Genomic DNA, 23,162 nt, shown 5'->3' with positions numbered 1-23,162 from the left:
ACTCCTACTTCACATTGTATCTTATTGTGGCATATTAACTAAAACTTGACTAGTGGAATAATCCTCATTTGACTATGACTGAGTGTATAATTTCAGTGCTTGTGGCAGTGTTCTTCAGAAGAATTAAAAATAGGACACCATCTGTTTTAGCTAATTAGTGAATTTCTTCGAATTCAAACATTAAGAATTTAGGATGTAGGAGTGCATGAAATCCTTGAGAACAGCTCCAGTGCATGCCAATATAAAAAGGCCCATAGCTACAGGGTACATTTAATCTTTTGTCATAATTTGGTGACTCTATTAAGAACCTATCCTGGGTCAAGCCGGACTGGTGGAACAACTTTGATAATGGAGAAAAATAAACGTGGTTTGTGTTAGAGTGGGTGGGGTGGAGCCTCCCTGTCACGTTTCTCATGCTTCTGTTCAGCGCCCTGCTCATTCCTCCAGCACATGGGACAGCAGCGCGGGGCGGGTCGTCGACGCGCTCTCTCCGCTGCTCCGCCTTTTCCAAGACGCTAGTGGAAGAAAGGTTTTTTTTTTATCGTGGTACAGCGTGAGAAGAAGACTTACCACCTCCAGTTTGTGCATGATATTCTTATACTGAAAGGTGTGATGCGCCTAAGCGAAGAAAAGTTGTGCACGTGTGTATTTTAAAAGCTGCAGTGTCGCATGAGCCGCCCAAGAGCGCACCCCGGAGCAACACAAAGCGCGTCAAAGAAATCTGATTTCACTGGAGACTTTTGTTTACACAGAATGGACCCAAAGCCACGTTTTCCTTAGCACGAGTGGCTAGGACAGTGCTGCATATTGTTGACATCTAGCTCACAGCACAACCATTGGAGAGGGTGCCACATGCGCACATTTGGGCTCTTGCCTTGCAGCCCCATGAGTTTGTGAAGATTTGTTTTTTTTTATTGATTGGGGAAAAAAAAGCATATGTTTGACTCCTGCATTTTTGACAAACTCACCTTAGTTGGTGTAGGCTGTGTAGGGATGGAACATTAGAATAGTATTTTTGATACTGGACGAGTAAACAAGCTTTCCAAAAGTCAACATGGAGAGCAGCGCGGACGAGAAGGAGAACAGCCTCCCGAGCTCTGACAGGCGCTTCGCCTTAAGTTACATCGGCTGGACTACGCTGGACAGGCGGACAACTCTACCCATGCTGCCCTGGCTCGTGGCAGATATTCGCAGGAAAAGTGAGAAGGGCGACTGCGGGCCTCAGGTTCAGTCTAGGGATGTCCAGCTGGTCCTCAACCCTCCTCTCCTACGATGTGTCCCGTCCAACAACAGCAACTCTTCCGTATTCATCTTTGAGCACAAAGCACAGCTCATCTCTCGTTTCATACACAACAGTAATGATCTGTCTTATTTTGCCTATCTCCTGCGAGGACAGCCTGACAACCCAGAGTCAGAGATGTCCTGTCATGTGTTTAAGGCCAGCGACCCCAACCAGGTAATACTGTCCAAATGAATCCACGCGCACCAAGGCTTTTACACTCACATGTTTCCCAAACTAGTGTCCCATTGAGCTATTACTTCATTATTGCAAAATGTGACAAACAAAAGTGGTAATATTTGATTTGATAACACAAAAGAAGAGCTTGAATAGAAGCCTATAATCACAATACCATCATTTATACACAAATGGACTGCATAATGACATTGGTAAAAACATGTTTACCTTGGAATTAAGTATTTAGGCCAGTGCTCTAAAAGGAAGAGGAATTGAGCACAGTGGTTTTTGACATAATTAATCCTCTCCTTGTTCTCCTACCATGGGGATCAGTGTGCCAGAGGTGGAGATAGTGACACTATTTTGAAGAACGAACACATGCACATGAACACCAAATTTAGGCACATATAAATGAGTGCATACATTTGGGGATAGACTTGGGAGGAGCCATGATTTCCTTCTTTGAAATATCCAATCATACTCAAACAGTATTTGCATTGATTGTGTCTCGTGTTTCCTGAGGTATGTGAGTGGCACAAGCAGCCTGTTTGTCGACTAAGAACAGGAGAGGCAGCGTGCACGTTTGAGGTGTCAGGCTTCACCCTCATTGAAAACTGGCTGTGCATATCTTGAACATACATAGATCATAGCAGCTTTATTATGCACAAGCAAACTGGTTTAGCAGGGAGCAGTTCCCAACATGTTGATAGTGGACCATGTGGAATGCATGGCTACACTGTTTGTCAAGTTTCCATGTTTAACTCTCCCTCGGTTATCAGTTCTTATCATATAAGTAGCATTCAGATAGGCCAATCTATGCTGACTTACTGTATAAAAGATGCCGGACACTCAAGACAGAATAAAACTGCTATGGAGCAATGGGTTCCCCTGTAATACCCTAAGGATTCTGAATGCACAACACAAAACTTGCAGTTAGTTTCAATGAAATACAGACTTGCCAATGTAATATTCTGCAGCCCTCTATTCATATTCATACCAAACAAAGGGAATGAAGAGTTCTGGCCTTTAGATTAGGCAGGCCCAAGGTCAACTGAAGCATTGGTATATACAGATAAACTCAAATATACTACATCCCACCCAGGGAGCAAAAACTGCACATACTGTCCTGTTCCGCTTGGCGTGTTCTGTAAATGTGTTTGTAAATCTGTTCAAATTATCAACTGCTTGAAGTTAAACAAAGACTTCCCCTCCAAGTTGAAATGTAACCTTTTACCTAGACGAGGCTCTGTTATGTTCTCCCAGACACACAAGCCAACACAAATAGAAGTCTGAGTCAACTCCTTAAGCCGCTGATGGGCACCATGAACCAGCACAATATGTGCCCCTGTGTTTCCCTCTGCTCTGTCTATTAAAACTACACAAACCTGCCCTGCTCCACTTGGCGAGCTGTGGAGCTGTGGCCTTGTTGAGCGCAATTGGACAAGGTCGCAGTCTAAATACAGTTATACTCTACAGTAAACATCAAACGTGCGTGTTATGACTAGTATTTTGTTTGTCGAGAGCTAGAAAAAGGCTGCAAAATTCTTGAAATGCAAAGATGAAAGACAAATACCGATGGAGGTTAAAAAAGACATTTAGTATTAGATAATAACAGCTGATGTATTATGTATGATGTAATATTAGCATTGCATTTTAGGTTATTGCTGCGTGTACTTTGTAGACAATTCACTGTTTATATAAATGGGATGTAGCTAGCCTAGTAGCCGCCATGTTTCAAATAGGAGGTGATGCATCGACTCCACTTCATTTTACATTGAAAAACCGTCGCCCCTCTCTCTGTAACTGCTGCTGTCAGGCTCGTTGTTTTTGTCCTAAAATGTTCATATTAACCCCCTCTACAAGATCCTGGTGTTTTTATTTTGCTATTTTGTCCGTAAATGAAGATATGAAGTAACAGACGAATTAGGCGCCTTCTTTCCCCGACAGCATTGCTAAGCACCTGCTCTGTGCTAAACCAGCGGTGCATTCGGGTGCCTCCCTCTGGATTGGCTCTTTGGTTGCTATGATACCGCCGTAGGACTTCCAGATATAGAACTGGGCTCCAAATCGGCCCCTATAACTGCTCTAGCCTCGATGAGCTTCATTTGACTGGAGCCGAACGCTGTGGGTGACGTCACACTCGCTCAGTCCACTTCATTATACGGTCTATGGTGTAGACCTAATAAACAATTAATAGGTTGGTGATACCAGTTTTAGAAACGTGTGGTTCAGTTATGAGAAATGCATTAGGCCTAGGTTTGTCAGTTTGTTTTTAGTTGGAACATGGAACTTTTTAACCATTTACCAGTGCAGCTGACCTACTCACTTCTAGAAAAACAATATGTTAGAGTAGCAACAGCGTGATAATACCTTGTGACGTGTCTATTAGCCTATATAATTCGTAGAAAACTGTAACATTAGGACACATTGCTTATTTATCAGTTATCTGTTACCTTTTAATTGGCTTTTTATTCAAATTACTTGCTGAACTGTGAGATCGACAGAACCTCACCGCTTGCCCTGTCACAATAACAAAATTTTTAAGTTTTGAAGTGTAATATATTGCTAAGTAAATATAGACGATATTGAAACCAAAACATAAAGCAGAATCATCCTCCAAAAAGTATTCTTAATGTGCAATATTGTTAAAAAAACACAATCTGCAATAAATAAATAACAGAATACAACCCTTAAGTAGTTAGTTTGTTTCTGTAATGAGTCATATAAGTTCATAATTCAATCTTCTACAGCTCAAATCTCATCGTGGTGCAGAAAAATAACTAAACTTTTCCCACTGGTGCAAGGAAAAAGTTCCTACGATAAACACTGACCCCCCCAAAAAGTATTATATTGAACGTTAAGTCTATATAGAATTTATTATGACAGGCCAATTCACTGCTGTGCACTGGCTTCTATTTAATCTGTTTTTGCTTTATAGTTTGGGGATTTGAGTCGCTGATATACTGATAGTATTGCTGGGATCTACAGGGGCTCAGAGAGGACAATCCCGATGCTTGTTTTGCCTTAAGCCCTAAAGCTGGCCTCATTTATTGGTGTTTTGCTCCGTAGACAGGATTTGGACAACCACCAAAGTCATGCATTGTCATAGATACAGATAGCAGAGTTATGTGAGGTGAAGGACAGTTACACATCAGACAATACAAGCTCTGGTTTGAATAGACAGAGTTGACTCTATCTCATCTATAATTTGACTATGTCCCGTTTGTGGTTTTCCTGGCCACACCATTTGTTACATAATGTTTCTCCCTCTGTTTACTCAAAAGTCTTATCAGATATGGGAGGCGAGGAGTCAAACCACCATTAGTTCTAGAGCAGGTCCTGGAGCTGACCTTGTCTCAGCTACAGTCTTAGTTTTTTTTGTTTCTTTTACAGCATTTCCTTTCATGATTGCTCTATGCACATTCCAAAACATTGCCCAATAGTTTCCTGCCTGTACCAAAAGAAGAACACTCTTAAAAGATTGTGGCTCAGATGTCTACTGTAGGTGCTAAAAATGTGCAACTTGGCAACGTATTTTAGTCAAATGGAAAGTACATTGCGAGCCCTAGGTTTTTGTTTTTTAGTCCTTTTCTTTTTCTAGTGTCCTTTGGCAAATGGGTGTTTCCTGGCATGGGACATTAAGTTATTGTTGTCCTTTGCCTTTGTTACCTCAGTTCACATTTCCTTGTGTTGAATAATTCATAAAAGTCATAACATTGTACGACTTTCCCCTGACCACTCATACACTTAAATTTGTTTTTGTGTAATATTTTTAGAGTGTTATCTTTATCTTTTCCTTTGCTTTAGGTTCCTGAGGTCATCAGCAGGATTCGACAGGCATCCAAGTCCGTCCTGAAGGAAGAAACTAATCCAAAACAGGAAGCTGAAGAAGCGTTCTACAACTCCCAAAAGTTTGAAGTGCTTTACTGTGGCAAGGTAAAAAAAAAAAATCTGAACTAAAAGATTACACTTCACAGTTTATAATACTAAAGTAAATTATGATTTTTTTGTTCCAAGGTGACAGTTGGTCATAAAAAAGCTTCATCTACCCTTATTGATGATTGCATTGATAAGTTTCGCCAGCACGAGGTTGAGCGTAAACGTCTCCGGTTACTTAATGGTCAGCGGGGGTCAACAGAGAACACACCAGTGGAGTTTTTCATGGGTGCAGAGTCAGATCCTCTGTCCTCTGTTTTAAATGCAAACCCAGAAGACACCAAAGTGCCTGGAGCAGATGACATACCATTAGCAGGAACAGGTTTGGAAGAAGCGATCTCTCTCTTTATACTAACTAATGTCAGGACAGGTTGCATTCCCATGACTTCACAGATAGTTCTTGACAGTTTAAAGGTTGGGGGCAGGTCAGAATTCTGTGATGAAATTAGCTGTTTTATTTTTTGACTGTGTTAATGGTTAATATTTGTAATTCCAGGGTCTATAGATATGAAACAAAACCTGGCACAAACTTTGATTTCTTCTCTTTCAGCATAAATAAAAAGTGAACTATTCATTTTACACATGTATAATTAGCACTCTACTCTTTATTAAGAAAACTGTGAACAACAATGTGACTATTTTTTGTTTATTTGATCGGAGCAGTGCATTATAGTGAACATTCCATCCATTGCCCGACATTCGCTCTCACAAACACTTTCATTTATACACCAGCCTGCATTGACTTTGGAGACAAGGTGGGTGAAGTGTCTTGCCTAAGGACATAACAGCAGTATGCACTAGAGCCCGCTACGGCACCTGGTGGTCTCAGTGGCCTACCATCTAGTAACAAGGCCCAACACTGCTTAGCTTCGCAGATCCAACAAGATCAGGCATTCTCAAGGAGTTATGGCTACACAAGTCGATACGTGATCTTGATACACACCCAAATTAATAATAAAAACTCTTATAACCATCACAGTTCAATTAGTTTACCACATTCTCAGTTAACATTTTTTTATTTTGCAATTATATTATTTGTACATTTGCTGTATCTACTATGTATTTTGTCATTTTGTGCGTAGGTAAAGTCATGTCCAACAGTCCCAGTCAAAGCAGTCTGCGTGGTACTTTCCCTGAGTGCATCCTGGAGGACTCTGGTTTCGAGGAGCCTCAAGAGTTTCGTACTCGGTGCAGTAGCCTCGCAGGAAACCTACAGAGAAAACCTGGAGAAAATGTCATTCTAGCCCCCACACGACGCCGCCATGCTAGTGCTCCTAATCACGTTCAGCCTTCTGATGCAGACAAAAACCGCACCATGCTTTTCCAGGTAAACCAGGCCGTTGGAAAGTAAGACAGTGTTTCCTGATAAGGGCAGCTATCCACTTACAGTTATCTCTGAATCCAGCTTACAGTTGAAGTTTAAGCCCAGGGTGTGAATTTGAACTCATTAGCTGTATAAAAAAAAACAAAAAAAAAACCTCTCTAAAACAGATGACTGCTCATGTTTGAAATAGATTAGTAACACACATTTAGTTTATGTATTAGTTTATGTATTGAAGAGATGTTTTGTGCCAGAGGAGCTCATTTCCATCTGGAGTCAATGAGACGCACAAAACACAGAATACACAAACAGCAAAGAACAATGGAATCTATACACAAGTAGTGAGAAAAATTACAATGACATTAAAGAGCTTTGTCCCTTTCCCATCTTACTCCCTCTGTGCCCTCTGTACCCTACTCCCTCTGAGCCCTATTCCCTTTGTACTCTACTCCCTCTGTGCCCTACTCTCTCTGTTTCCTGCTCCCTCCTTGCCCTCTGTACCATACTCCCTCTGTGCCCTAATCCCTCTGTACTCTACTCCCTCTCTACTCCCTCTACTACCTTTGCCCTGCTCCCTCTGTGCCCTCTGTACCCTACTCCCTCTGTACCATACTCACTCTGTGCCCTCTGTACAGTACTCCCTCTGTGCCCTCTGCACCCTACTCACTCTATGCTCTACTTCCTCAGTGCCCTGCTCCCTCTGTGCCCTCTGTACTGTGCTTCCTCTGTACCCTACTCCCTCTGTACTGTGCTCCCTATGTACCCTACTCCCTCTGTACCATACTTCCTCTGTGCCCTCTGTACCATACTCCCTCTGTGCCCTCTGTACCATACTCCCTCTGTGCCCTCTGTACCCTACTCACTCTATGTTCTACTTCCTCAGTGCCCTGCTCCTTCAGTTTCCTGCTCCCTCTGTGCCCTCTGTACTGTGCTTCCTCTGTACCCTACTCCCCCTGTACCATACTCCCTCTGTGCCCTCTGTACCGTACTCACTCTGAACCCTATTCCCTCTATGTTCTACTCCCTCAGTGCCCTACTCCCTCTGTGTCCTGCTCTCTCTGTGCCCTCTGTACTCTACTCCCTCTGTACCCTATTCCCTCAGTGCCCTGCTCCCTCTGTTTCCTACTCCCTCTGTGCCCTTAATCAGACATAATTTAGTTGTTTTCCTACATTTGTTGGCACTTCATGTTTGCACTTCTGTGTTGTTAAAAAATATGTTTTTAACTGCGCACTAAACTTTTTGAAGCCTTTGAATAACTTTAAATGTGTTGGTAGTTTGTTCTATTCTGTTGTAGTTTTGAAAGAGACTGCTGATTGACCTAGAGCTGTTTTTCTTTTAGGTATACGCCCGTCATTGCATGTTGACCTTGTTGTTCTGATCATCTGTTCAGATATTAATGTGGAAAACCTTTTGAGCGGTGCAGGTGTCATATTTTTGACAATCTTGAACAACAAAATTTGCAAATTGAATAATATTTACAAAGCTTAGCCTTTTATGTTTGCTAAGTATTTTACAGTGATGATATCGTCGCGGTTTTCTATCGAGGATGCTAAGTGCTCATTTATAGCCAGATTAAAAGGGTTTTCCTGTCGTCTTAGTTACTTGTGACGACATGCCAAACTTTAGTTGAGATAATTGCATTGCATTCATGTTTAATCCACGTGATCCTATGTGTGTCTTTCAACGCTCATAAGCCCTATTCTAAAGGTAATTCTATGATTGATTATTTTCATTTCACAACTTAAACCTTAGAAGAACTTGGCAGCCCTTTTGGGATTGCCTCAGAGCTGTTGCACACTATAACTCTCTCCCTCAGTCCTCTGCAGTTCTCTGGTACTACAAATCATTTTTATGTGCGAGCTCCCGGTTGTTCCAACACAGCCACCAGCCCTGATGTATGCTGCTTCCAGTTGAACAGGCTTTAACTTCTGAAGAGTATTTTGTGATCTGTTCAAATATGAGCATAACAGGGCCCTTGAAAAGCCCCAATGTTTAGCAGCTGTTGTGCAAAGCTATATTTAACAACTGGAGCACAACGCTCAATATGATACTCCACATAGAAATCCATTATGTAAAAAAATCATTTGCGCAGTCGTGTTGACCTTGATTCTAAATGTGTTTATGTCTCTCATTGACCTCGTCTCCAAACTGTGCCAGGGCAGGGCTTGTCACAAGATATCGGATATTTGTTATATAGTTAGTATGTCAGTGTCCTTCAGTTTATGTTGTGTTTTTGTTGAAAAATTGCTGTTTGTGTTCTTTTGCAGGTTGGACGCTTTGAAATAAACCTTATAAGTCCAGATAGTAAGACAGTGGTGCTGGAGAAGAACTTCAAAGATATCTCATCGTGCTGTCAGGTTTGTTTATTAACGCTGGCTGTGTTTTTGTGAAAAGGTCATCGCCGCTTTTTTCTGACTAAGCAATAACTGTATTTTGGAGTGAAGCGAGGCCGTTATCGGGACTTAGCAACACTAAAAGACAAACTTTGTATTGGTTCTGAATTAAACATGGACTTAACCAGGCTGTAAAACTATCCCTGAATCTCTTCTTTAAAAATGCAGCGACTACTGAGTGCCAAGAGAGACTGTGTCCTATCAGCGTTACTGTGCCTCAGTTTGAGACAAAGATTTAATTTACCATTTACATTAATTAATATAGTGTTTGTTTATATGTTACAGGGTATAAAGCAAACTGACCATTTTGGATTTATTTGCCGGGACCAATGTGAAGGTGGTCCTAGTCAGTATGTCTGCTATGTTTTCCAGTGCGCCAGTGAGTCTTTGGTGAGTGATACACGCACTGGAGAATAACTGTTCGCTCAATAGGATTTCTCACCCCTCACTCGTCTCTGTGTTGTAGGTGGATGAGGTGATGATGACACTGAAGCAGGCTTTTAGTACAGCTGCAGCCTTACAAAGCAATAAGACCCCGATCCAGCTGTGTGAAGCGTGCCCCATGCATGACCTGCACAAGCTCTGCGAGAGGATCGAAGGTAGCATGTGAACTCACATCTGAGGCTTTCCTCTGACTCATGAACAGACGGATGCGTGGTCTGCTCTGTTTTTCACACACAGAAAAAACTACATTCTTTTGTCCTCAGGTCTCTACCCACCTAGAGCAAAGCTAGCCATCCAAAAATATCTTTCCCAGCTCAATGACAATGAGCAAGCTGAGATTTTTGAGCGAGTCCAGGTAAAACATGTGTGAAGAGTACAGTGTATAGAGTACAACAGTGTATATTACAACAGTATATATGTGTGTGTGCAGAGGCAGAAGCCATGTTCAGACCAAGAGGAAAATGAGCTGGTTATTATCCAGCTAAGACAACTGTGTGAATCAAAGCAAAAAACCCACTCACACCTTGGAGATGCTCCTCAGGTAAAGATTTAGAATGGGTAAATTAAATGTTTATTCTGTTATGCTGGTTATTTTTCTCTGTACTTTTTATTTTGTTTTGAACAGAATGCAGTCAGTAGCTCACAAGCTGGAGATGGAGCAACCGGTGGCAGTCGTTTCAAACTCGATGTTCTCAAGAATAAGGCTCGCTCATCCCTCACCAGTTCACTGGAGAACATCTTTGCACGGGTACGGTCTTTCTGGGTAACCTAAAGAAATGATTATAAAAAGTGAAAACCCTTAGCACCCTTATCTAGGGATTTGGATTGACCTATATCGCTCTCAGTGACACTGCACACATCATTATCACCATCTGTTTGGGTCAACAAACACTGCACAAAGCCTCGCCCTGAATTGTACAACAGCCACCATTAGAACTGTTTGTATAATTTCTTGACATATACTGTATTTTGTTTTGTTTTCACCAGGGTGCCAGTCGGATGCGGGGTCGTTTGGGAAGTATAGGAAGTATTGGAAGCTTTGATAGGGTGAGTGTAAAATTATGATATAAAAGATAAACTTGTACTAGTCTACAGTGTGTTTATAGAGCGATCACTTGTTGACCCAGAATGCCACTGTTGTGCAAAATGTGCAATGAGTGTGTCATGTGGTTACTTTGGCAAAGCATCAGTCATAAACAGCACAGTGTAAGTTGTCATGTTGTACACTTAGCTCTACAAAGCTTGCCATATTCCAGTTGGCGTATAACTGTTTGATTACCTGTTTGAACTTTAGTCTTTGAGCCAATGTAATTAGAAGTGCAAGACTTGTAAACACATCGTTACACATTTCAACAAATTTAACATTGTAAAATAAATAATTTATTCATTCGGTTTACTGTCATCTGGATTTTGTGCCAACGAGCAGGAAATCCAAGTCAGGATTTCCAGTTATGTGACTGCTGAGCTATGCCTTTATGCGCTTCCTTTTTTCACCATATGAAAACACAACCTCTTTCCTAATTTGTGCAAACAAATAAGACTTTAAACTTTGTACACAGTAAGAAATCACTTGCATGTTATCTACTTAAGCATGTTGTTTTCCTTGCCATACCAGTTTCAAAGAGGGAGGTTACAGAAATGAGGGAGATGAGATTGGAGGGTTAACTTGCACTGAAGTCCTTCCCTGTTGATGCCATGAGTCACAAGACTGCATTAGAATACAATAGGTGTGGGAGTTTACTGCATGAGGGGAGACCTGAGGCGGCAGTGGGGCTCAATAGAAAGTGGAGTCTGGAGTAGGTCTGGCTGTGGCTTACGTTGTGAGTGAGGTGAGTGCATTTCTGAAACATGAGCTGCTGTTTTATTTGGCTTTAGGCTTGGCATTGCCTTCAGGTTTGAATTACTGTCTATTTCTGGTTTCACTGTGATAGCACTTTGACTCTTTACTGTCAACAGACAATAATCCAAACAATTAAAATGTAGTGTATATACATAGTAGTCTAATTAACCTAATTTTAAAAAGTAATATCTGCAAATTTTCTGTCATCAGCAGGATGAGGAGTCTCCAGACCACTCACCTCCTGGGTCCCCTCCACACTTCCCGGATGATGACCCAGAAGCTGGCATCCAGTTTCGGCGGCGCGCTCACACCTTCAGCCATCCACCTGTGAAGAAGCGCATTTCCTTTGAAAGCCAACCCTCCTCTCAGAGTAAACACGCCCCTCTGCGCAGACAACAGTCTGTCAACCCTGAGCTTCTGCAGAGCAGGTACTGTATCAGGCTTCACGTCCACCAGTGGCTCTGAGCTGGAACAATAGTGGATGTTTTGCAAGCACAGCTTTTGTGTTTTGTATGAACACATGGCTAAAGCTAACAAGGCTTTAAAATCTTTGAATGTAGTAGTTTGATTATGTTTGATGTGCAAAACCTTTGAACTGCACTTTGATTCTGTATCTTTTCAACTTCTACCTAACTGTCCCAACAACACAATAGCATCACATGTTTCCTGTTAGGGTTTTGATTTTTTTCATAGTTTTCTGTTCCTTTTTTGTTTGTAGTTCTTTGTTTGTGTAATGTTTGTTTTTATTTGTGGGCATTTCATGTTTGGCTCACCACAGTCCGGTGGCTGTCCCAAGAACACGCAGTGTTTCGGAGAGTGACTCTACCTTCAGCCTCCCCTCCTCCTTCTCCGCCCCCACTTTCCTGAAAAGCATTTACCAGGGCTCCCTGGGTTCCCTCAGCTCCCTGGCAGACAGTGGGAGCAACAAGAGGTGAGAGGGGGTCCTCATAACCCCCTGTGCATAGCCCCCAAAACAGCCAGCAATCTGTCACTGGGATGACATGGCTGGAGGTGTAACATTTCTATGCTGGGAAAGCAGACACCCCATGTTGGCTGTCCAAACATGTAACATGCAGCTTTATTATTTCTGCTACTTTCACCCTTTTCATGGATGTGAAATACATTTTCAGAGTGAATGCTCCTGGGCCTGCTGCAGTGAGGAAAAGAAGGAGACTCTGATTTTCCTTTTCTTTTGTGTAACAACTGCATGTTATATGCATGTCTAACTAACAGTACAAACATTATGTGTTTCTCGCACTTAATTAAATGAGTCATTTTAATGTAGCGTGTAGTGCAGTTCTATGCGTCTTGATTTTTATAGCAGTTCATCCAAGACAGTGCTGTGGTGCCTGAGTGGCAGAAAGTAAAGGTTAATATTTCCATTATGAATGAGCCTCAGCTGTGCAGACCACTGTAAAATGTCACTTCCACAGGATGTTTTCCTGTGACAGAAATCCAATCCCGTTTAGCACTTCTGTTGATAGTGCCCCAATAGAGGAGTAAAAACACTGAAAACACTGACCTTTATGAAAGACTCCACTTTTTTGATATTCACAATAAGGTGTTTAAGGGTCATTTTCTGATTAGGACACTCATTGTTCTGTAAAGTATTTTCCAATCTATGTGAGCAACATGATGAGAAAAACAGCTCTGGTCTCTTCCACTCTTTTACCTTGGTCTTTGTGACTGACTCTCTGTTGCTGACATAAATGACCACTTGTTTTGACAACAGTTCTATGAATAAGGCTGTTGAGACATATAGGTTAAATAAATGAGTTATACTATACTTACTTATTATTGCCAATCGCTATTACTTGTTAATTTGAAACTGATCTACTCAATTTACTCATTTGATATCTGGCTTCTAACAGAAACTGCATGAGAGCTTTACGCCTGAATACTCACTTTGTGGCTGATATTTTAAAAAACTAACTGTCAAACACGATGTTGAACTTTGCTTTATTAGCATGTTAGTTAATAGGTAAACATTTTCTTTCATCATGTTACAGTTGGATGTATTGAGTGTATGTGAAACGGCTTGAAAGGTGGTTGTAAGCGGACACCTCTTTCACTCAGTATCTATGACATGGATCTCTTGTCTTGTAGCAATGGCGAAGGCAGGAAGAGGACATTGTCGGCCTGCAGTACTGACTCCCTGAGCGCTCTCCCTCTCACCCCACGCCGCATCTCCTGGAGGCAGAAGATCTTCATGAGAGTCGCATCTCCCATGAACAAGCCAGCGGTTCCTATGGAGCACCCAGGTTCAGTAACACAACTGCGAACCCTGTATTATAATTCTGCATCAATTAATAATAATACTCTCTGGGGTATTATTTACAAACCGACTTCAATTATGTGTCAATGTTTATTTAACATTACTTAAAGGTCCACTGTGTAGTTTTTCTGGTGGAGTTGGTCCCAAGGAGATGCCCTAAAATGTATTTATCCCCAAGGAGATAAGTATGTAGCACCAACAGGAAAAGTCAGATCTGTGGAGACGTGACACAGCTGACAGTAAGAGTAGATGTTTTTCTTATGCCGTACTGTGAACACTCCAAAGCAAAACAAAAACATCTGCATGGAGACAAGCAGAAAAGTTACACAGTCCACCTCTAATATTAAACTTCATACATACGTGGATCATTGTTTTTCATTTTGTTAACTGTGAACTACAATATTGATCTAAAGCAGCTTAATGAGAGAAAGTTGCATTGATTTCTTGTACAAAACTGCAGAACTGATAGGCGTCTTCATATAAATGCATTTCACAGCTCAACTTGTTTTTGTTGTTGTAGCCATGTGATGTTTTTGAACTCTACTTACTTGACCCAGAGTGTGTATTTGTATTGTTTTGTATTGAATATATAGGGGTAGATGGGAAAAAAATCTATAAAAATACAACTTTGAGTAACTTACTATTGAGTTAACACCGTTTTAACATGGTTCCGTCGTCTTTAATGCAAGGTTTTTGTTCATTCTGAGCTGATCTGCGTTCCAGACATGTGCAAAACCAAAAATGCATTGGACCAACATTGCTAACACGTGTCTAATTTCATCTCCTGTTTTATATGTTGTTTCTTAGACCACTGTGACACATCCGAACTGCTGCCTCTATCTCCATGTGCTCTGGTTTCTGGTTTGGATCCACTGGGCCGACTGGAGCCCATAGGCGGGGACCACGCGTCTGGGGAGAGACCCAAGAAGACCGCAGCAGAATACAGGATGCTCTGGAAGACTGCCATTCACCAACAGATCCTGCTGCTGCGTATGGAGAAGGAGAACCAGCGTCTCGAGGGTGAGTTTGAGTAACAATAAACCTGAACATTAGAGTCACATTAGTGACACATGGTCATATGATGAACAAAATGTCTTCTGTGATCTGTGTAATTGTGCCTTTTTGATGTTGTGCAGTTGTTTATGTGTGTGCGCAAGTTCTATTCATGTTTGTCACGTTGTTCTCCACAAAGCACAAAGGGCTCCTTGTTTGCCAAAGACGTGGACAGCCTGCTTTTACATTATGGGTGGAGAACCATTTATTGTGTCTTATTATGAGGCTGGAGCGATATTGCAGATAAAATATTTGTATTCTCAGTCAGCTTTATTGCATTGTATTAAGTGACGATTTATTTATTCATTTATTCATTCACTTATTTAAGGGAAAGTGCATATTAATGAACATTTCTGTTAAAAAAAATGCCAGAATTAGGAACCAGGAAGTGCTGTTTTTCACGTGTAAGTCGGCCTAAAAACACACAAAAAAGCATAAAATAATAGTATTCAATAGGCAAATATTTACAGTTTACAATACAAGACACATGTGACACAGAGACACAACTACACACTCACAACACACAGACACACACAGGACAAAAGGCCAGTAGGGGGCAGCGAGCACAGGTGTAATCAGGGTTGTTTGAGCCATTGTTTTAACTGTGTTTTGAAAGTGTGATAGCTGTTTCCGTTTCTGTTGGTTGCGGGTGTGAGGCAGCACGGATAGAAAAATAATAATAATAATAATAATAATAATAATAATGACGCAGTCCCTTCTCGCTGCTCCTCTGGTTGTTACACAGCCTTCATCAAAAACAGGAAGTCTGAACAAAAGGAGTGGAAATAGGGAAGTGAAAATCCATGTGTAAATCTTGTACTGGAGTTGTCATCATGTATTTAATGACTGGATGTTACTAAATGAAAAACAACGAGTCTAAGTCAGGCGACAATGGATCTTTTTAATCAATTATTCCAATCAGTCAATTATTAACAAAATATCTGTTCTCTTTTTTACGACTCTGACACTACTCATCGTGTTTTTCAATAGATGGTAAGCTACATCAGTGCATGCTCTGGGGTCAAGGTTAATGTTTTGCATGAATCACACTTTTTGAGTTTATACGGTAGAATCAATCACACTTTGTACTGGTGGTCTGTTTATTCTTTCAACCTCTTCATTTTTCCTGCTGCACTTACGGTCCCTGGTGTTCATGTTAGTGTTGTACCTTGTTTGACATCTCCGTGGTAACTGTGGGGAAACTATCAAAAGGATCATCTCATTTTCTCTTAAACTAGCTGATTACACTTGCCTACTTACCTACCAAAAATACAGCAAATAAAACAAGCCAATTGATAACAGCATAATAATTTTAAGTGTAAATCTTTCATGTATCGTAGCAAGCCGGGATGAGCTCCACATCCGTAAAATGAAACTCAACTACGAAGAGGTGGGCCAGTGTTCGAAAGATGCACAGACATTGTGGGAGAAGAAATTGTGCGCCCCAGGCAGAACCACAGTCCCACAAGATAAAGAGGAGATGTACCGCGCTCTCTGCCAAGGTCTGTACCGTCAGCCATGTTAGTGAGTAAAACCGGACACAGAACAAGCGCAAGACGATCTATTATGCATGTCCTCCATTAGTTTCATTTTTTTATTATTTGCACGTTTATCAAATCACAAAGGCTGCTTTTATTTAGATAATACAATATCAATGTCTTGTCGTGCCTGTAGTTTAGACCTACACAAACATGTTTTGACATTCATGTTTTTTTGTGATTATTTTACCAGTTCATGTTTCAGCTAAAACTGTCATGATAACACATTTTGTAGTGCGATAATATAAACAATAATATTGAGTCACAGAATTTCTTTATTCAACATTTTACAGCTCAAATCTAATCGTAGAGCAGGAAAAATAAGAAAAAGTTCCTGATTAGTACTAAGAAAAAGTCCCCACGATACAAATTGATCCCAAAAATGATTGTTTCATCTGATCTATATTGAACGAGAGGCCTAGTTTCAGCCTTCTCTACTTGTCTACAATGTGCATTTTGAGCAGAATCTTACTTTTTAAACATAAATCGCAAACATTTTCCCCAAATCCTGCATCCCCATTTTCCATTCGCTGATTTGTAATTCATATGTCGTATCTGTTACTTTACTTTGGACCTAGGTGTTCCAAAGAGCCGACGTGGAGAAGTGTGGCTTCTTCTGTCCCATCAGCACCGTCTGCGACACAGACTTCCCCACCGACAGCAAGCCCCCGACATCCCGTATCGAGATCTACTCAAACAGCTCACAGCACAGCAGCACGCCATCCTGGTGGATCTTGGTTAGCTTGGTTATTTATAATATGTAATTGTAATCTTTGACTTTGTTCGAATCGTTCTACGTGTAATGCTAAATTGTCTTTCTATCACATAAACTATTATCTAAGGGCTTAAACTGGATTCTGGGTTGACACCAGAAATGTTTACTTTCAGCTCTGACTGTTTGCTCAATATAACTTCCACTTTCTTCCCCATTTCATGCTACAAAAATAAACAGAAAAAAGACACTATTTCAGTTCTTATTTTTGTCCTCTTCAGGTCGGACCTTTCCCACCCATCAGTATTTCTCCGCTCAGCTTGGTGCCGGACAGCTCTCTCTCTACAACCTTTTGAAGGCTTACTCTTTGCTGGACACGGAGGTAGATTCTTCACCGTGTAATCATTTTAACATACTGCAGAGATTCACGCTGGTAAACCTTGCATGTGTTTTCTCGCAGGTCGGCTATTGTCAGGGAATCAGTTTCGTGGCTGGCGTGCTCCTGTTGCACATGAGTGAGGAGCAGGCCTTCGATATGCTAAAGTTCCTCATGTACGACTTGGGCATCAGACGCCAGTACAGACCTGACATGATCTCTCTGCAGGTGCGTGGATAGAAAAAACGATGTGTTTCTTTTAGACCGAAGTACAGTTTGGATTAGCTAGACTTTAACTGAGTTTTACAAAGACTGACCAGGCTGTTACTTTTTACTGCGACCATGAACTTTAAACTCGAAGCCGTGACTAAGATACAAGTTGATACTTTTTTAGAAGTTAAACAAAAAGGAAAACCAAATCCACATCGTGTATCGCATGTTATTAGACATAGTTATTTTCAAGTTTGCTATTCCATTTTAAATACACATTGTACAAAATAAATACAATATTTACCCTTCTACAGTAAGTACCAGCAGGTTTAAATAGCACTACACACTTGCTGTAGTAATTCTAAACAAGCACTAACCAAAAGGAGAAGAATATTATTATTATATAGATTCTACATGTAACAAATATCTATATACTCTAGTTACCACCCTGCAACACACGGTAGTCATGTGCTCCCACCTCACATTAATGCCACACCTGCTGCATGCTCTGTTAACTCAGGCTTAAGGAAGCTGACCTCAGCGAGGGTACATGCGCTCGCAGGTGTGGTAATGTTTAATCTGTATGAGGTAGTTTGGAGACACAGTACTTCCCTTTTACTGAAAACAACAGCAGTGGCCACAGAAGTTTGCTACCGTTGGTTTTGTTCAAATTTTGCATGTAAACAGTGACTTTTTGGTAGTGTTAACCTTTTTTTTTTTTGCATCATTCTACAAACCTTTTGCTAGATTACTCGTTTCAGCTCTTTCTAGGACTTCTGTATGAGGCACTGTGTATCTATCTACTATTGCCTAATGTGGTTAATTAATGTGTCTTTAACTTTAGGACCTTGCAGTTCCAGCCTTTCCAGTTTGCACGTGTTACAGCCTGTATTTGTTGCCTCGTGTTGTTCTTGTATGCCACTTGTTCACTGTTTCCCTATTGTTGCAGATTCAGATGTACCAGCTCTCCAGACTGCTCCATGACTATCACCGCGGCCTGTACAATCACTTTGAGGAACACGAGATCTGCCCCAGTCTCTACGCCGCTCCGTGGTTTCTGACACTCTTTGCCTCTCAGTTCCCTCTTGGCTTTGTCTCCCGTCTATTCGGTACGTCTTCTTGCAAAGTTCACGATCATATTGCTTTTCAGGTTTTATTATAGCGCTGACGGCATGTTTATTTTACAGATTTTGTGTTTGCCCAAGGGACCGAGGTGATCTTTAAAGTGGCCCTGTGCCTTTTAAGTAGCCACGAGAGCGAGATAGTCAAGTGCGACAACTTTGAGAGTATAGTGGACTATCTGAAAACTACACTCCCCTCACTCAATCAGACACAGATGGAGCACACTATAGCAAAGGTACAGTAGTAACATAAGTCAGCATTATGTAATCACTATAAGAACAGTTTGCTATAATAAAAATACATAAAAATAACATAATAATCAGTGGATATCATTGTAGCATGATTTTGTTTGTTGTTTTAGGTGATGGACATGGACATCTCTAAACAGCTGCATGCGTATGAAGTAGAGTACCACGTTCTCCAGGATGAGATGTTAGATACCGGGCCACTTCCGGATGACTCGGAGCGCCTTGACAAACTAGAGAAGACCAACGTACAGCTGAAGAAACAAAACATGGATTTACTAGAAAAACTGCAGGTGAGAACAGGCACTATCCACACTTATTTAATATTACCTCAGTTCACCAAGAGATGGCGCCAGAGTACAACAGAGAGGAGGAACATGTAGCATCTCCAGAAAGTCTGTGGTTTTACATTTTTTTTACATTACTATGAAAATGTACGTTTTAGAGTAAATGCCCCTGTTTAAATGTACAGATTGTCCTTCAGTAATGATCTTCTTCAATCTTCATTTTATTACTAATATAGTTACTGTATATATAGAGAGAGAGAGTTGTTTTTTTTTTAATTAAAAGTCACAATCAGATTTACTTCCATTGCGTCAACTTATGGTCTCACTTCAGCATGTATAAAAGGCTACAGGAAGTAACCGGAGCATGTAAAGCAAATTAACTCATGTCTAATAAAAAGTATAGCTAATTCTAAGTTTAAAACTGAAGACAAAATGAACCTTTACCAAAGAAAGAAAATAAAGTTTACCAAAGAAGTATAACATGGTTGTACTATAATTGGCTAAACCAATTGCATCTTGTGAACGTGAGAATACTAGTAAAACGTTATATAATATAAAAATGTAAATGTTATTGTACAGTAATAACATGAAACTACACATGAAACCACAGCTTGTTTTCTCTGAGCTGACCGCAGTTGTTTTGACCAGGCGGCCCGTCAGAAGATCCAGTCCCTGGAGACCAGCGTGGATAACTTTCTTTCTCGGGAGAGCAAAATGAAGCACATGATCCGCTCTCTGGAGCAGGAGAGGGCAGCCTACCAGAAGACCATTGAACGCATGCGCTCGTGCCTTCCCCCTGACGCCCTGACAGATGTTGAGATGACCCAGATCAAAACAGGACCAAATGGGAAAGCCAAAACTGCAGCCAAGAAGCCATGATGACAACCACGGGCAGATGCACACAAAGAAGTGAACAAATACAACATTGTGTTTGTAAAGACTGCTGGGATTTTTTACAGCTGCTTAAGTGCTGTACAAGCGTTCACATGATGCCTGAAGTGGAGGCATCCAGAGTGTATGCTTTAAATGTATGTCAAAAGATAGCAAGAAGAAGTAGAAGATGTTTTCAGCTACAATGGCCACATCAAGAGAATTTTTTTTTTCAGAGTGAACCAGGGAATTTCAAGCCACTCGTGAGAAAGGCATCTTGAAAACAACACTGCCTTGATAACTTTTTGTAGCACTACAACAGCAACGGACAGAAGCGATCGTGTAGACTTCAGGGTCAACCTCCAGCCATTACCTTAACATTAACACGTCAACATGTTTTTATGACTTTGAATGTGACAGCTTGGATTCGTGAACTTTTATTTTTCTTCACTTGAAAAATGTCTAATCATGATTTTGTTTATTGAAGCATTACACATCTGTCAGTTCCAGCCCACATATTATCTCTTCTTGTAGCACTCACCACTGCCTTGTGCACTGTATGTGTGTGTGTGTGTGTGTGTGTGTGTGTATGTACGCGCTGTTTAAAAAGGAGGAAGTGTTTCTTCCAGAGCTGGGGCAGGATGTGAGATTGTCTGCAGTCTCAGTTTCCTGTGTGACTGACCGCCGTGTCGTCCTGTTTTAGCTTCATGTTCAGAGGCAAAGTTCACACTAACCAAGAAGAAAATGCAGAGAGCGTACGCACATTTGAAGGTGTAAAGACACAGCACTGTAAACACAAAGAGCATTTTTAATCTGAGTCGAATAAGGCTGACGTACATTTACAATCAGCGGGTTTTGTATCAATCTGTGTTTCAAGATAATCCACATCTTCCATTTGTTCATTTGACAGTACTGTGCAAAGCATTTTGTATCTAAAACTTTTACCGAATTTCAAAGAATCTACAAGGAATTATATATACAAACTGAAAAAAAATGAATGCAGTATTTTCAGTCAAGCAAAAACAAATTTACATTAATCAAAACATTGTTAAAGTTAAGTGCATCTGTTGTGAGCATAACTTTTGCACAGTACTATACATTGCAATTGTGAGTGATAGTTTTGACAGTTTGAGTGAAAAGCTTGTCCCTGGATGCATTTTATGTTATGGTTCTGTCTGTCTGAGCACTGCCAGAAAGTAAATCGGTCCAGGTTACACTGTCATTAGAAGCTAAGTGATAGCGCTCACAGAAAAGCACTCAGTGTCTGTCAGTCTTCCTGTCCTTGAGAACTGTTTGCACTGTAGTTATTTGTCATGGTAGTTTACTTGGACATCTACTTTTCTTTAGTAAACCGGGCTTGTCTGAGCATTCACACAGCGCACATGCCTCATTTGGCTACAGCTAATTGAAGTGGATACAGCCTGACGTTTGCTGTCAAAGTGATGTGTTCTTGGGGTAATTGAGGTGACATGGTAAACCTTTGCACCAAACTTCTCATTAATAATATAGAAACGGGGTTTTCTCTGAACAGCGGGACGCTCCTCTGTAGATTTGTTTCTCTCTTAGCACTTGTCAATGTGTCAAAAGACCCGCTGAAAAACACATTTTACAAAATTTCAATATTTCATTTGTAGAAATATTGAAATGTGTAAACAAATAACCAAAGAAGTTTTCAAAAGAATTCAGAAAAACGTGTCTTGGTTACTGCAGTAAATTGTGTTATAGATATAATACTTTTTTTTCTACTTTTTCCCAAAGTTTAAGGCTTTTCTTTTCAGCTCATGCTTTAAATCAATCATGGAACTTCAGTATAAGTGATGGGTTTGAGTATTTTGATTCGATTGAGATTTCAAACTCTCAATTCACGTAACAATGAAACTGCCTTGACTTGATTGAATAAACATCACTTTGTGCTGTTACGCGTCTGATCTTCCCTGTCCGTAGTGAGCTCTCATAAAGAAATCATCAACGATGGAGCGTAACGAAGTAAAACGTAAACATTTTAGGCATCTGTACTTTATTTAAGTACATTTTAAAGACACTTCCTACTTTTACTGCATTACATTTGAGTGCAGGTATGTGTACTTTCTAATCCGCTACATTTAACTGGACTGAAAAGTAAAACGATTTTTTAAAATGATTGTGTGAGACCCGCTGAAAAGGCTGAGGGGTTATTTTTTATCAAGTTGATAATTTGAGCAAACAAAATACACAAATAAAAACAGCTGGAAAAAAACTATTGATTCAATTATTTCTACTGAGCAAAATTCAGCACAAATTTTATCAAAATCACGACACTTGAACCCTTTTAAGACTTTAAAATATGCACAAAATACTTTCTTTTTAAGCAATTTTAAGCAGCAGAGTGCTTTAAAACTTTTACTTAAGTCGATTTTTTTCATGTCATACTTTTACTTGAGGGTTTTTTGTTTGTTTTTTTCCAGTATATGTACTTTTACTTAAACAAATTTGAGCACTTCTTCCACCATTACAAAGCATGAACTATGTCCTGTAAAAAGCCCAGTTGTGTGGGCTATAACCCTCGTGCACTTCACAGGTTATAGGGTTTGGATGACTTTGGACAGTTGTATTTTTTTCTTTCCCCAGTTGAAAAATGAGCTTTAATCCCACATACACATCCACACTGATGCTTATTTCCTCGAGGTTGATGTAATATGTCCAAAAAGAGGTCAAAGTCTGTTGTGTTGACACATCACCTATTTTGTATGTTAGCTATGAGAAAGGCAGTGTTGTATTCACTACTTCATTTTTCTAGTAATCGCACCATCCATCCATCTTTTTCTGCTTATCCGGGGCTGGGTCACGGGGCCAACAGTCTTAGCAGGGACCCAGACTCCTCTCACCCCAGACACTTCCCCCAGCTCCTCCAGTGGGACTCCAAGGCGTTCCCAGGCCAGTCGAGAGATGTAATAACACCACTGTCATTACTATTACTTTTACCACACTGACTAGATATTTACAATTCAAGCTTGTGATATTAATCGGAGTAGGCGGACAACTATGTGAAAACGGGGAAAAAAAACAAAACACAAGTAGTAGGACAGCCATTCCAAACTGATTTC

The 23,162-nt window shown here is 40.6% G+C and overlaps 1 protein-coding gene across 6 annotated transcripts; it reads left to right on the top strand.

Annotated features, from left to right (window-relative positions):
- Nucleotides 1–476: 476 nt before the first annotated feature.
- tbc1d4 (TBC1 domain family, member 4) lies at nucleotides 477–22,308 on the top strand. 6 transcript variants are annotated; one of them, XM_033986667.2, is made up of 23 exons: nucleotides 477–1,456; nucleotides 5,264–5,392; nucleotides 5,474–5,714; nucleotides 6,475–6,719; nucleotides 8,982–9,071; nucleotides 9,393–9,497; nucleotides 9,574–9,706; nucleotides 9,815–9,906; nucleotides 9,982–10,092; nucleotides 10,177–10,299; nucleotides 10,539–10,598; nucleotides 11,602–11,819; nucleotides 12,170–12,322; nucleotides 13,498–13,652; nucleotides 14,474–14,686; nucleotides 16,060–16,221; nucleotides 16,836–16,994; nucleotides 17,251–17,351; nucleotides 17,430–17,573; nucleotides 18,505–18,664; nucleotides 18,743–18,912; nucleotides 19,039–19,215; nucleotides 19,858–22,308. In XM_033986667.2, the coding sequence occupies exons 1-23, from the start codon at nucleotides 1,055–1,057 to the stop codon at nucleotides 20,086–20,088; spliced, it is 3,774 nt and encodes a 1,257-aa protein (XP_033842558.1). In that variant the 5' UTR covers nucleotides 477–1,054; the 3' UTR covers nucleotides 20,089–22,308. The 6 variants fall into 6 exon arrangements, with proteins under 6 accessions (XP_033842558.1, XP_033842560.1, XP_055086743.1 ...); XM_033986669.2 differs by having other exon boundaries at nucleotides 11,605–11,819; nucleotides 19,858–22,295; XM_055230768.1 differs by lacking the exon at nucleotides 12,170–12,322 and having other exon boundaries at nucleotides 478–1,456; nucleotides 11,605–11,819.
- The last annotated feature ends 854 nt before the right edge of the window (nucleotides 22,309–23,162 follow it).

The sequence above is a fragment of the Periophthalmus magnuspinnatus genome, chromosome 21 (genome assembly GCF_009829125.3).
Source record: "Periophthalmus magnuspinnatus isolate fPerMag1 chromosome 21, fPerMag1.2.pri, whole genome shotgun sequence".
Classification (NCBI taxonomy): Eukaryota; Metazoa; Chordata; class Actinopteri; order Gobiiformes; family Gobiidae; genus Periophthalmus; species Periophthalmus magnuspinnatus.
Note: the sequence above shows the minus strand (reverse complement) of the source record. Positions and strands in the feature narration are given on the sequence as shown.

Excerpts from the sequence above, each read along its gene's own strand:
- tbc1d4 (XM_033986667.2), top strand. The coding sequence starts at position 1,055 with ATGGAGAGCAGCGCGGACGAGAAGGAGAACAGCCTCCCGAGCTCTGAC. Across the intron at positions 5,393-5,473 it reads AAGTGCTTTACTGTGGCAAG|GTGACAGTTGGTCATAAAAA; the intron begins GTAAAAAAAAAA and ends TTTTGTTCCAAG. Across the intron at positions 6,720-8,981 it reads ACCGCACCATGCTTTTCCAG|GTTGGACGCTTTGAAATAAA; the intron begins GTAAACCAGGCC and ends GTTCTTTTGCAG.